Source organism: Hyla sarda, chromosome 4 (genome assembly GCF_029499605.1).
Source record: "Hyla sarda isolate aHylSar1 chromosome 4, aHylSar1.hap1, whole genome shotgun sequence".
NCBI classification, from domain to species: domain Eukaryota; kingdom Metazoa; phylum Chordata; class Amphibia; order Anura; family Hylidae; genus Hyla; species Hyla sarda.
This window is the reverse complement of record NC_079192.1, coordinates 380,059,207-380,073,476: the sequence shown is the minus strand read 5'-3', so window position 1 is coordinate 380,073,476 and position 14,270 is coordinate 380,059,207. Positions and strand designations below refer to the sequence as shown.

Here is a 14,270-nt window from a genome sequence, read left to right as displayed (position 1 = left end):
CATCGACATTTGATGCTTTTTTATGTCGGGGCCATCGCTGCTATCCGGCAGCGCAAAATCCTTAAGCTGCTGCCAGATAGCAGCTTAATGTTCCCCGTGTGGTGCGGTAAGTATTACTTACCCCTCCACGATGCTCCGGGGTGCCCTCCGGGTCCAGCGCTGGTCTTCCGGTGTCTTCTCGGCCCTCAATGGCATATCAGGGGAGCTAATAGAGGCTTTCTTTGTCACATTTCAGTACACATACCGTATTTTTCGCCCTATAGGACGCACCGGTATATAGGAAGCACCCAATTTTAAAGGTGCAATATCTAGAAAAAAAAGATTCTGCACCCAACAGTGATCTTCAACCTGCGGACCTCCAGATGTTGCAAGACTACAACTCCCAGCATGCCCGGACAGCCGTTGGCTGTCCGGGCATGCTGAGAGTTGTAGTTTTGCAACATCTGAAAGTCCACAGGTTGAAGACCACTGGATAGGAGGTAATACTCACGTGTCCCCGCCGCTCCGGACCCATCACCGCTGCCCTGGATGTTGCTCCATCGCTGTTGCCGCGTCCCCGTGGTGTTCCCGACGCTCCGGACGTCTTCTTCCCCGGGATCCAGTGATGACATCGAAGGAGAGCGCCGCCATGCAGGGGATCCCAGCACGGAGCAGACACCGAGGAGGCAGGTAAGGTCCCTCCCGGTGTCCTGTAAGCTGTTCGGGACACCGCGATTTCACCGCGGCGGTCCCGAACAGCCTGACTGAACAGCCGGGTTAGTGTCACTTTCGCTTCAGCTTTGATCGCCGCGTCTGAAGGGTTAATACAGGGCATCACCGCGATCGGTGATATCCTGTATTAGCTGCGGGTCCCGGCCGTTGATGGCCACAGGGACTGACCCAATAGGTGTGTATTCGCTGTATAAGATGCACCAACTTTTCCCCCCCGAGTTTTGGGGAAGGAAAAGTGCGTCTTATACGGCGAAAAATACGGTAATCTTAAATAATGTAATATAAAAATTAAACGTAACAGATAATAGCACGTGTTGCGGTGGTCTGTAGAGCCAGCCATTCTTTTTATACGCTTTAGTGTTACGGCATCTTCTATGTTTGAGGAACTGGGATGGAACTTCCATGATTTCACAATGAAAATATGTGATTTTTTTTTTTAAAGATATAAAGTAAAATATTGTTTCTGTTCTGTATTTTATGTTTTTTTTTCTCACACGTTATGGTTTTCTACAGGAAAGATCAATTTAAAGGGGTTTTTAACATAAAACAATGTAATTCTACATGATTGATATTTTAAAATATTTCAGTAAAGGAGTGAACTGTGTTTTTACCCCTTTAAGGGGGCAGCTATAACTTTATTTTATCCACATAGGTGTATGAGGTTTTTTTTTTTTAAGGGGGTGAGCTGAAAAAATAAATAAATAAAAACAAGCACCAGGACCCTCACTGATCAGAACTTCTGACATGTCAGAGGTTTGTTAAAATAAGTGTATTTTAATGGGACCAAATGTCAGTACCAGACTCTAAAATTTTAACCTGTCCAATCCTGTAAGTTGAAATGCACCTTGTGTCTAGCAGCCTTGTATGTCTGTAGGGGAGTCAGTGAGTAAAGGTGACTGCCACTGCTATTGAATGCCTATACGCACCTTTGGGATACTTTTCGCCAATTTTAGGGACCGAGAAACTCAGGGACTGTAGAAATCATCACATCTACTTACTTCATACAGTGTTATAGAGTACAGTGTAAAGCAATATTCAGTAAGCTCATTTGCTCCCCGTAGTGGTGGCATCAGGCAGGCCTAATTTTATTATATAAGGGTAGGGTCACACGTAACGGATCCGCAGCATATTTTACACTGCAGATCCACCAGTGACCTGATCCATTTTGTGCCTCCAGCTGTTGCCACCCCCATTCCCCCGCCTCGCTCTGCCCCTGGCCTGCTGGCAGCGGCAATCCGCCGCTACAAGCAGCCACATAGAGGGCCTTCAAGTTGGCGAATGCACTGCAATGTCTGAGTGGACTTGGCGACTCACAGCTGGAGGCACAAAATGGGTCTGGTCACCGGCGAATCCGCTGCATAAAAATATGCTGTGGATCCGTTACGTGTGACCCTACGTTTAAGGAGTATTGTGGTGTAGGACAATTTATCCCTATCCAAAGGATGGGGGAGAAGTGTCTGATCGTGGGACCTCCCACCATCTCCTGCCTGTACAACCCCTTTAACCTACTTTTCTTTTTTTTTTTTTTTTGAAGAAGAATCCTGAATCCAATGTACAGAATGACGAGGATAATCTACGGCATCACCTACAACGTATGGAGAATTCTATTAGTATGTTTGCTGAGGAATCTGACCAGAACCGGCTTCTGAACCACATGAGCCGCCTGGTCCTGGAGTTTAACCGGCTGGCGAATAAAGTGCACAAGAACGAGCAGCGGACATCAGTGTTACAGGTATGGGAATGGGCTAGGTATGTCTGAGTTTGTTTTCATTTACAAAGCTCAATGAGGTATAAGTGGAGGATTTATTACTCCACATCAGGTTTAATCACAGTAATTGCTTAAGGCGGGATATGACTAGACTTACAGCTCTATATGTAATCACCAGTGACAACAAAATAGCATAAGTGTTAGTCTGGTCTGTACTAACTATCTATTGCCTTATTGGGGGATTTTGAGTTAAAGGAGAACTATCATGCTGGACAACTTAAATGTCTAATCGCTGGGACTCCCCGAGATCTCCTGCATGGTTCCCCGGCTCTCCCAAGCGCGCCGACGCTGCACAAAGCAGAGACCGATACATGTATTTCTATGGGAGACCAGGAGATGCAATGTTCAGGTATCCCCAGCTCTCCCATAGAGATACATGGAGGGGGCTTGTTGGCCTCCGCTTACCATGTAGCAGCTACAACAGAAAAGGAAGGGCAGAGGGACCCAGAAAAGCGGCTGGATAGTTACCCGCTACCCGTTCCTGACCATGCATGTTTTCACATACTCATAGACCATGCTTGAACCCCCCCCAGGATATTTATAATCTATGGACAGGAAGCAAGTGGTCAATCTTTTAGGCTGTCTTAAGGTATAAAAAAAATGATGAAGTAGAATTTTTCTTACATAATCTTTACTATGCTTTCCTCACATTGGCTTTAAAAACTATATAAAAAAAACCAATATATTCAAATATTTAGATATTGTTTTATGTTAGACGAGCCTTGATGAGATGATCTTGCTGTATAAAAACCTTATTTATGTTCTTTTGTTGTAGACTTTATGCGAGCAGCTGAGGAAGGAGAATGAGGATCTACGGTCTAAGCTGGAGGTGGACTGGAATCAGAGAAACCAGGCTGAGCAAGACCTGAGGTGAGAGACATGACATGTAGGAACCTGTTACACCCAGATTTCTTTTTTATTGTTTTTTGTTGTTTTGTTTTGAGTCCCAGTTTCTAACATGTTCACACAGTTCTATTCTATTCTATTAACCCCATAGATGCCGTGATGCAATCCCGGGATCCCGTTGGTTGCCATGGCAGCAGGAGGCCAGCTGATGGCCTCCTGTCTGCCAAGTACGGCAGCCTGTGAGGTCCAGCCATAGGCTGTATCGCACAGACTGCATGTCTGAGTATACTGACAGTTATACTGTGCTGCAGTACAGATGTATTGCAGCATAGTATAACCTCTAAAAAGTGAAATATATAAAAATAAAAGGTTTTTGAAATAAAATTTTGTGAATTCCATAAAAAATAATAAAAAAAAATTCCAGAAATTTTCAAATTTTTCATGAATAAACAAAGATTTACCATTAATATAAAGTGCAATATGTCACGATTAAACAGTCTCAGAATCACGTCGCTATGTAAAAGCATGTCAGAGTTATTACCACTTCAAGACCCACAGGTCAATCTTGAAAAATTAGGCTTGATCATTAAGGTAAAAACAGGTGGCGTCCTTAAGGGGTTAAACAGTCATGTCCAGAACTGAGCGTGTCAGCTCCTTTAATCATAGAGGTCACAGTAATGGATTGTCAGTTAAAGGAGTACTCTGGGATATGAAAACTTATCACTATACTACGGGATAATCGCAGGGTGTCTGACCACTGGGACCCCCGCGATCTCCTGTATGGGGCCCCGGCAGTCCGCAGTAAGGGTGTGTGTGCTCTTTTTACAACAAAGAGTGCACTACCCTGAAATGATCCGTAGGGGGAAACCTGTCACCACAAAAGGCATCACGTGTGGGTTATTTTAGTGTGATTATAGTTGTTTTATGGTTACTTATTTTATATCGTTGAATGTGCCGGATTATTGATAAATCTGTGAGTCTACGATGAAATAAATGTGTGAACCTTTACTTTTTCTATTTGGTCTGAAGATATGAAAATCTAGAGTTAAAGAAATTGCTTATGGATAGAGGAAAAATATTGGGAGCCACCAATGGCAGCACTCCAGCGGCGGGGGAGACCCCAGATAATGTTGAGGTTGCGACACATCAGCAGGTAAATAAACGTCTAACTACATCCTTGTTCTTAATCCTAGTTGGGAACCCTGACCTTGAAGACTGCATGAGGCCATATTTGGGGTGGCCCCACACCAGGATTCCCCTTCTTTCCTGTGACTTTTTTGTCCAGCATTGTTTTTATGATTGGATGTAATGGGGGTTCCTGTTGAATGTTAGCAGAAATGTTGAAAAGCGTCTTAAGAAATCTTGAAGAAGAAAGTATTTTAACTATACAGTAAAAAAATAAGTTTTATGTTGAAATTGTAATACTGGTAAAAAGTACCCTGGAAAAAAAAGAAATTAGATTTTTATAATGTTAACAGCATTATTCCTATAGTTTCATCTCAGCTTCCTAACACATTAAGCCCTCCCTTTGTTGCATCCAAGTCATGTAATCACTCAGACCCCAGATAAGTTATATGCTTTATTATATAGACAGGATGCCAGTCAGGATTATGCACAGAATGCTGCTAAGAAGATCATCATCATTTCTACCTTGTATATAGAGACCAGGAGTGCAGTGATATAGTAGGTGAATCTATACAATAATCAGCGAAAGACTTATGAAACTCCTCTTATTGCCAGCTTCATTTTGTGAACATATTCTTTAGTGTATCCTATGAGATGCATCCTGTCCTCTTGTCCCTCCTGCTTGGGGACAGGCTGAAGCTGCATCACACTGGAATACATGAAGACTCTATGGTGTGTATTGGGAAACAGGTTCTATGTCTCTGAGCAATTTGCAGTGATGAATCTCCATTTGCTCTGACTTTTCAGAGTTAGAGGCATCATGGGAAATGTAGGCTGCATTAAGAGACTCATATCAGAGGGGAAGAAGGAGTTAAGAGTGGCGACGTAAACCCATCAACTAAAATAAATAGGCCCAAGGCAAACATAAGTCCATCTACATTATTCTTTAAAAATGGCCTATTCTGCAGAATATGAAAAAAAAAATCTGGAGTGCTTCTTTAAGTCCTTTTTTTTTCTTTGGATACTGTATGTTCAGTATTACGTCCCCTAATGACTCTGCTGCAAGAAGAACATAGACTGCAGTGAGTTCTTACGAGAGGCATAAAAGTCCATTTGTAATAGGGATAAAATGCTGTCTTGTTAAGCTCACTATCTGTTCTGGAAATTCTAGACCAAGTGTTATCATGGTGCGAATGTTCTCAGCAGGCTTTATAAACAAGCCTTATCTTATGCCACTTAACCAGCAGTCCTATGTAAAGCTGCAGATATATCTTTAACTACTTTTTTTCAATGCATTTTTTCCCGTATAATCTGTGACCAAAGCCTTATTTTTTTTACTGTTTACTTCTATACAGTGATCCCTCAACTTACAATGGCCTCAACATACAATAGTTTCAACATACAATGGTCTTTTCTGGACCATCGTAAGTTGAAACCAGACTCCACATACAATACTACAGACAGTCCAGATCTGTGAAACGTGTCAATGGCTGAAAGAACTGACCAATCAAAATGGGCATTCACTGGTAAAACCCCTGTATTACTGAAGTGTATGGACTGACTGGTGTCTGGTAGCGCCCCCTACAGTACAGAGAGGTATTACATTTTCTGTACACTTTACCTGTATTACTGAAGTGTATGGACTGACTAGTGTCTGGTAGCGCCCCCTACAGTACAGAGAGGTATTACATTTTCTGTACACTTTACCTGTCCCAGGGTTACCTGCTCCTTTGGACACCAGGTGAAGGCGACTCCATTACTTTTTGGGACACTGTGTGTACTGTACAGGACCCCGAAGAAGCTCCTGTCCTCTACATAGACCAGTGTTTCCCAAGCAGGGTGGCCCCAGCTTTTGCAAAACTACAACTCCCAGCATGCCCGGACAGCCTTTGGCTGTCCGGGCATGCTGGGAGTTGTAGTTTTGCAACAGCTGGAGGCTCCCTGCATGGGAAAAACTGACTTAAACAGTGATTTACAGCTCCCAGCAGATCTTTCTTACTTTTATATGTAAGGATTTGCTTTATCTATATTAGTTATCTACTTATTTTTCTTCACTTCTCACTTTTTCCTATTTTTGGATGACATTTTGGTGCCTTTAGAACCAATTACCAGGTTTCCATAGAGTTCTGGTCTCAACATACAATGGTTTCAACATACAATGGTCGTCCCAGAACCAATTAATATTGTAACTTGAGGGACCACTGTATTGTCAAAAGCGACAACAACTATACCAATTACTCAGTGTGCTCTGTTGCTTTTAGGGTTCGTTCACACGTACGCAGATTTGATGCGCAGGATTTTCTGCTGCAGATTTCAATGTAAACTAAATGACTGAGCACAGCTTCTAATCGACAGTTACAAATCCTGTGCATCAAATCTGCGCAGGATCCTGTATGTGTGAACGTACGCTACGTTCACACAAGCAGATTTTTTTTTTTTTGGAGGGGGGGGGGGGTTCCGCTGCGTATTTGAAAGGGGGTGGGGTCTTCTTGGCTGTCCGCAGTAGATTTTCCGCCGTGGAATTTACGCTGCGGAAAATCTGCCGCAAGCCCCATTGAAATCAGTATGGACTGCGGCGGATTTTCCGCAGCGTAAATTCCGCCATGGAAAATCTGCTGCGGACAGCCGAGAAGAGCCCGTCCACTTTCACATACGCAGCAGAAAACCCGCAAAAAAAAAATCCACCCGTGTGAACTTACCCTTAGGTTGTAATCACTCTCAGCTGATTTAAAGGGGTATTCCAGGCCAAAACTTTTTTTTATATATCAACTGGCTCCAGAAAGTTAAACAGATTTGTAAATTACTTCTATTAAAAAATCTTAATCCTTCCAATAGTTATTAGCTTCTGAAGTTGAATTGTTGTTTTCTGTCTAACTGCTCTCTGATGACTCACGTCCCGGGAGCTGTGCAGTTCCTATGGGGATATTTTCCCATCATGCACAGCTCCCAGGACATGACATCATCATTGAGCAGTTAGACAGAAATTTCAGAAGCTAATAACTATTGGAAGGATTAAGATTTTTTAATAGAAGTAATTTACAAATCTGTTTAACTTTCCGGAGCCAGTTGATATATATAAAAAAGGTTTTGCCTGGAATACCCCTTTAATGCAGAATTTTTAGTGACTGCTGCATTCATTTTAATGGTGCTTTCAGAAACCCTTTCACATACTGCAGAAACATCCCCATCCATATGTATGTTACAGATTTACAGTAGCAGAAAACTCTGCTACAAATCTTCCATGTGTGAGTAAACACGAACGCTCATTTAAAGGAATCCTTTAATTTAGCTCTAATCATAGCTATTCCTGTTACAGCTTATCCGCACGTATTGAATGTTGGTATATATGTCTTATTTATTCATTGGTTGAATTTCTTCTCTGATTTCAGGCCTCCAAATTGCTGGATAAATCGTCCAATAAAGACCAAGTTGGGTCCCTGTTAAAGAAAGTGAAAATTCTAGAACACCAGAGGGCAGAGGTGAAAAAATATATAACATACAAATATAAAACATGTATATGTTGATTATAAATGTAGTAAAGGGGAACTCCGGTGTAAACAAGTAGAAAACAAATGTTTTTAAATCAACTGGTGCCTGAAAGTTAAACAAATTTGTAAATTACTTCTATTAAAAAAAAATCTTAATCCTTCCAGTACTTATTAGCTGCTGTATAAAAAAAGAGACATTTGTGAATTTCTTTTCTGTCTGACCACAGTGCTCTTTGCTGACACCTCTGTCCATGGCAGGAACTGTCTAGATTAGAAGCAAATCCCCATAGAAAACCTCTCCTGCTCTGGACAGTTCCTGACACGGACAGAAGTGTCAGTAGAGAGCACTGCTGTTAGGCTGGAAAGAACTTCACACATTTCTCTGTAGTATATCTGTAGTATACAGCAGCTGATAAGTGCTAGAAGGGTTAAGATTTTTAAATAGAAATGATTTACAAATCTGTTTAACTTTCTTGCATCAGTTGATTTGAACAATTATTTTTTTCACTGGAGTTCCTCTTTAACGTTTTCTAGATATGCTAAAACACTTATTCTACAGATTAACATATAAATAACATAAATATCTAGTGCTATATGTACATTGTAAGCGGTTGTCTTATATAGACTCCCTAATTGTAAACCTAAACTATAAAGGACTTCCCCATAAACTGCAGCACTGCAGCTGTTGCAAAACTACGACACCCATTATACACTGATCACCTTTTGGCTGTCAAGACATGATGGGAGTTGTAGTTGTGCAACAGCTGGAGAGCCACAAAGTGTGGGGAGACATATGCTGTTGTATAATGTAACAGTTTGACGCAAGAATGAATTCAGTTGCTTTACTAATCCGTTTTTTAAACACCTACATAATGACAAAATAGACTACACCTAAAGGAATTGTGTTCTGCTCTCCCTGACGAAGCTGGTCATAGCGAAACATACGTTGGGTTTCCCGTGTACCGGATTGGTATTGTACATGTCATTAATTTGATGTATTTGTACATGGCATTTTTCATAGGTTTCTCCATATTATTACACATTGTGCTGCCATCTGTGCATTTCATGTTTATACCCGCATGTTATTTCCGGTGACAGTAATCCACATGCTTTAAAGGGGTTATCCAGTAAAAAACTTTTTTATATGTATCAACTGGCTCCAGAAAGTTAAACAGATTTGGAAATTACTTCTATTAAAAAAATCTTAATCCTTTCAGTACTTATGAGATGCTGAAGTTGAGTTGTTCTTTTCTAAGTGCTCTCTGATGACACGTGTCTCAGGAACTGTCCAGTTTAGAAGCAAATCCCCATAGCAAACCTCTTCTACTCTGTGCAGTTCCCGAGACAAGCAGAGAGCACTGTTGCCAGACAGAAAACAACAACTTAACTTCAGCAGCTGATAATTATTGAAAGGATTAAGATTTTTTTAATAGAAGTAATTTACAGTTGATATTAAAAAAAAAGTTTTTCCTGGGTAACCCATTTAGCTACTATGTCTGTCATGAGTTTTGTTTTACATACCAGTAAACAATTTTAATGGGTGTAGTCTATTCTGCCAATAAAATATTAATTGCTTTTGTACTACCGTACAGTACTTGTACAGCTCATATCAGCAATTTTTTTCCATAACTTTTTCTGCAGCTCCTGGATGTAAATAAGCAGTGGGATCAGCAGTTCCGTTCTATGAAACATCAGTATGAGGAAAAGGTATTCTAATAAACATATATAATCTGCAAACTATACTTTTGTTGAGATCTATTCAAAATATCGTATACATGGAGGCTTCTATAGTTAGTAATAAAAGATGTCATCACTAGTTATGCAGAAAACGCTGCCTGAACACTTACTCTATCGGTGTGTGATTCCAGGGGACAGTTCCAATTAATAATATTTAGACTTCCCTGTGTGGGTGTGTATACAGAGATAGCTGTCAATCACTGGTTAGGATCGCCCACTAGACTCTTGCACCTAATTTGATAAGAACTTTAACCCCTTAAGGACGCAGGACGTAAATGTACGTCCTGGTGCGGTGGTACTTAACGCACCAGGACGTACATTTACGTCCTAAGCATAACCGCGGGCATCGGAGGATGCCCGTGTCATGCGCGGCTGATCCCGGCAGCTGATCGCAGCCAGGGACCCGCCGGCAATGGCCGACGCCCGCGATCTCGCGGGCGTCCGCCATTAACCCCTCAGGTGCCGGGATCAATACAGATCCCGGCATCTGTGGCAGTGCGCGATTTGAATGAATGATCGGATCGCCCGCAGCGCTGCTGCGGGGATCCGATCATTCATAACGCCGCACGGAGGTCCCCTCTCCTTCCTCCGTGCGGCTCCCGGCGTCTCCTGCTCTGGTCTGTGATCGAGAACAGACCTATACATAGAACAGATCAGTATTAGCAATCATGGTATTGCTATGAATAGTCCCCTATGGGGACTATTCAAGTGTAAAAAATTTTTTAAAAAAATGTAAAAGTAAAAGTAAAAAAAAAGTGAAAAATCCCCTCCCCCAATAAAAAAGTAAAACGTCCGTTTTTTCCTATTTTACCCCCAAAAAGCGTAAAAAATTTTTTTTATAGACATATTTGGTATCGACGCATGCGTAAATGTCCGAACTATTAAAATAAAATGTTAATGATCCCGTACGGTTAACGGCGTGAACGAAAAAAAATTTTAAAAAGCCCAAAATTCCTACTTTTTTAATACATTTTATTAAAAAAAAAATTATAAAAAATTTATTAAAAGTTTTTTATATGCAAATGTGGTATCAAAAAAAAGTACAGATCATGGCGCAAAAAATGAGCCCCCATACCGCCGCTTATACGGAAAAATAAAAAAGGGATAATAAACGTACTAATTTGGTTAAAAAGTTTGTGATTTTTTTTAAGCGCAACAATAATATAAAAGTATATAATAATGGGTATCATTTTAATCGTATTGACCCTCAGAATAAAGAACACATGTCATTTTTACCATAAATTGTACGGCGTGAAAACGAAACCTTCCAAAATTAGCAAAATTGTGTTTTTCGTTTTAATTTCCCCACAAAAATAGTGTTTTTTGGTTGCGCCATACATTTTATGATATAATGAGTGATGTCATTACAAAGGACAACTGGTCGCGCAAAAAACAAGCCCTCATACTAGTCTGTGGATGAAAATATAAAAGAGTTATGATTTTTAGAAGGCGAGGAGGAAAAAATGAAAACGTAAAAATTAAATTGTCTGAGTCCTTAAGGCCAAAATGGGCTGAGTCCTTAAGGGGTTAAATGGGTACTTCGGTGAAAAACTTTTTTTTTTTTTTTTTTTTTATCAACTGGTGCCAGAAAGTTAAACAGATTTGTAAATTACTTCTATTAAAAAATCTTAATCCTTCCTGTACTTATTAGCTGCTGAATACTACAGTGGAAATTATTTTCTGTTTGAAACACAGAGCTCTCTGCTGACATCATAAGCACAGTGCTCTCTGCTGACATCTCTGTCCATTTTAGGAACTGTCCAGGGTAAAAGGAAATCCCCATAGCAAACATATGCTGTTCTGGACAGTTCATAAAATGGACAGAGATGTCAGCAGAGAGCACTGTGCTCATGATGTCAGCAGAGAGCTCTGTGTTTCAAAAAGAAAAGAATTTCCGCTGTAGTATTCAGCAGCTAATAAGTACTGGAAGGATTAAGATTTTTTAATAGAAGCAATTTACAAATCTGTTAAACTTTCTGGCACCATTTGATAAAAAAAAATAAAAAAAAAAAGTTTTTCACCGGAGTACCCCTTTAAATAAATAAAATACTATTTATGTGGCATTTTGTATTCTATATACCACTTGTGTGATTATAGACTGGAACTATATAATATATATGCATATAGGACTATGGTAGTCTGACTACAGTATGTTATGTTGCTTCAAATCGTTGCTTTATATTTAAAAAATTTCCCTCTTATTGACAATATATTAAAATATCTCACAACCAATCCGCGCAGATCACATCTTTACGTCAGAAGCTTTCACAAGCTGCTAAATCTGAGAGCGATCAAGAGGCTGACAGAGATCGAAAGCAGAGAGACTTCGACCGCAAACTACTTCTGGCCAGAGACAAGATAGAGGAAAAAGAGGTAAAGCCATTTCGGCATATATAGGGTCTCAAGGTGGGGCACCCACATAACGGAAAGTGATATTGACCATCAGTATCAGATTGGTAGGGGTGCCAGGTGATTGAATGGTTTTCAGGGTTTTGACAAGCATAATGTTCTCTTTATGTTTACCTAGCACATATATTTAGTAGTGGCTGTCACTGTAATTGCAGTTCTGTTCCATTTAGTTGCAATACCAAGCACAACCACTACAAAATGTACAGCACCAGTACAAGGAGTCAGACCACTACAGATCTGATATAGGCAATGGCTAAAAGACCATTAAAAGTAAAACATTGTGTAAACTGTGCAACATAATTCCAGTTTGTATATAATATACAAATAGCAGTGTCAGGCATTCTTCATGTAGATGCACCAGAAGATTAAGAAGTACAGTGAAAAACGTTGGGAATATATATATATATATATATATATATATATATATATATATTTGAGATATAATCACTTGCCCAAAGTACTACTGAGAGCTTCTTATGCCAGCATTTCACCTTTTGATTTCTGTAGTGTTCTCATGGGGACTCTGCATGGATACACCTGACCAATACAGAGACCCCCCCCCCCCGACCTATGATGGCCCCGACATACGATCATTTCAACATGCGATGGCCTCTCAGAGGCCATCGAATGTTGAAGGCAGCATCAACATACGATGCTTTTGTATGTCGGGGCCATCGCATAAACGGCTATCCGGCAGCGCAGACTGCTTCAGCTGCCGCCAGATAGCCGTTTACGGTGCCCCGTGTGGTCCTCTGACGATCACTCACCTGTCCTCGGGGCTCCGGCGCGTCCTCTTCGGAATCCTCTGCATCGTCGGCGCTCTCCATCGTCGTCATCACGTCGCTGCGCACGCCGTCCCGTCATCCAATAGGAGCGGCGTGCGTTGCGACGTGATGGCGGCGACGGAAAGCGAGGTTGCCGGGGAAGCAGAGGCCTTGCCGGAGCGTCAGGGACGCGGCGACAGAGATGAAAGGCGACATCCAGGGCAGCGGTGACGAGCGGTGACTGTCCGGAGCGGCGGGGACAGGTGAGTATAACCTCCAATTCCAGTGGTCTTCAACCTGCGAACCTCCAGATGTTGCAAAACTACAACTCCCAGCATGCCCGGACAGCCGTTGGCTGTCCGGGCAAGCTGGGTGTTGTAGTTTTGCAACATCTGGAGGTCCGCAGGTTGTAGACCACTGTCCTGTACTTTACATTGCACGGATCTCTCAACATACGATGGTTTCAACAAACGATGGTCCATTTGGAACGGATTCCCATCGTATGTTGAGGGACCACTGTATAAGAAGAGACATGTTGTCGTCAGAGTTTCTCAGTCCACCCTCGACCTCCTTATAATACTTTACAATCTAGGTTACAGAAGTAAAGTGCTTGGGGGAGTCTTGCAGACAATACATGACCATATTCCATTATGCGTCCTTGTAAAACTAAAATGCCCAGATATCTTTCACAGTCACAAATTCAGAAGCTGGAGTCTGAGATAAGGGATCTGAAGCAGAAGAACAAGTTCCTCCATGACCAACTCGGCTCTACCAGTAGACAGCGGGAATACCAGGAGCGAGAGATCAGCCGACTGAATAAAGTAATTCTTGTTGTATGATATCCATTGTATACTCTGCTGGATTTACCAATACACTAGACACCTGATTACTAATCCTGGATGTAGTACTAGATCCTGCAGATCATTATTGCTGATGTCTTTACTTGTGTCAGAGTTATTTTTGTGCTTTTCACTGGACTTGTTGGTCTCCTTGTCTTCACAGGCACTAGAAGAAGCTCTGAAGCTGCAGGGAGCTGGTCCACGTTCTCCGTCTTTCACCATCTCTACAGAGGACACCGGGAACCTTCACCGCCAAGAACTTATTACTCAGATTGGCCTCCTGAAACAACAGGTACATTTTCCGTATTGCCGTAGGGTGATAAGCCATTATTAGACACTCTCTAAGTTTTGTACCAGCTGACGTGGGGAAAAAAAAACACAGAGACAGCACCATACATTTACAGTATCATTCAAGTAAATGGGCTTGGTTGCAGTACCAGGTATGGCCACTATCAAATGTATGGCACTGTGTCCAGCAAACAGTAGGAAGTGTTGCTTCAGCAATAATTTTTTTTTTTTTTGCTTAAGTTTTTTTTCCTCCTAGTCTTCTAAGAACCATAAAGATTTTTTTCATAAACAGACT

General features: G+C 41.4%; 1 protein-coding gene across 6 annotated transcripts in view; it reads left to right on the top strand.

Annotated features, from left to right (window-relative positions):
- The window catches only part of TNIP1 (TNFAIP3 interacting protein 1), an 88,864-nt gene that overhangs the window by 59,743 nt on the left and 14,851 nt on the right, over window positions 1-14,270 (top strand). For 4 of the 6 annotated variants that reach the window (XM_056516917.1, XM_056516916.1, XM_056516912.1 and 1 more), the window contains 8 exons: window positions 2,243-2,443; window positions 3,255-3,349; window positions 4,355-4,478; window positions 7,840-7,929; window positions 9,580-9,645; window positions 11,917-12,048; window positions 13,541-13,669; window positions 13,851-13,979. In XM_056516917.1, the coding sequence (XP_056372892.1) occupies window positions 2,243-2,443; window positions 3,255-3,349; window positions 4,355-4,478; window positions 7,840-7,929; window positions 9,580-9,645; window positions 11,917-12,048; window positions 13,541-13,669; window positions 13,851-13,979 (966 nt within the window). The remainder of the gene's footprint in view (window positions 1-2,242; window positions 2,444-3,254; window positions 3,350-4,354; window positions 4,479-7,839; window positions 7,930-9,579; window positions 9,646-11,916; window positions 12,049-13,540; window positions 13,670-13,850; window positions 13,980-14,270) is intronic. The other 2 variants (XM_056516915.1, XM_056516914.1) reach the window with 2 other exon arrangements.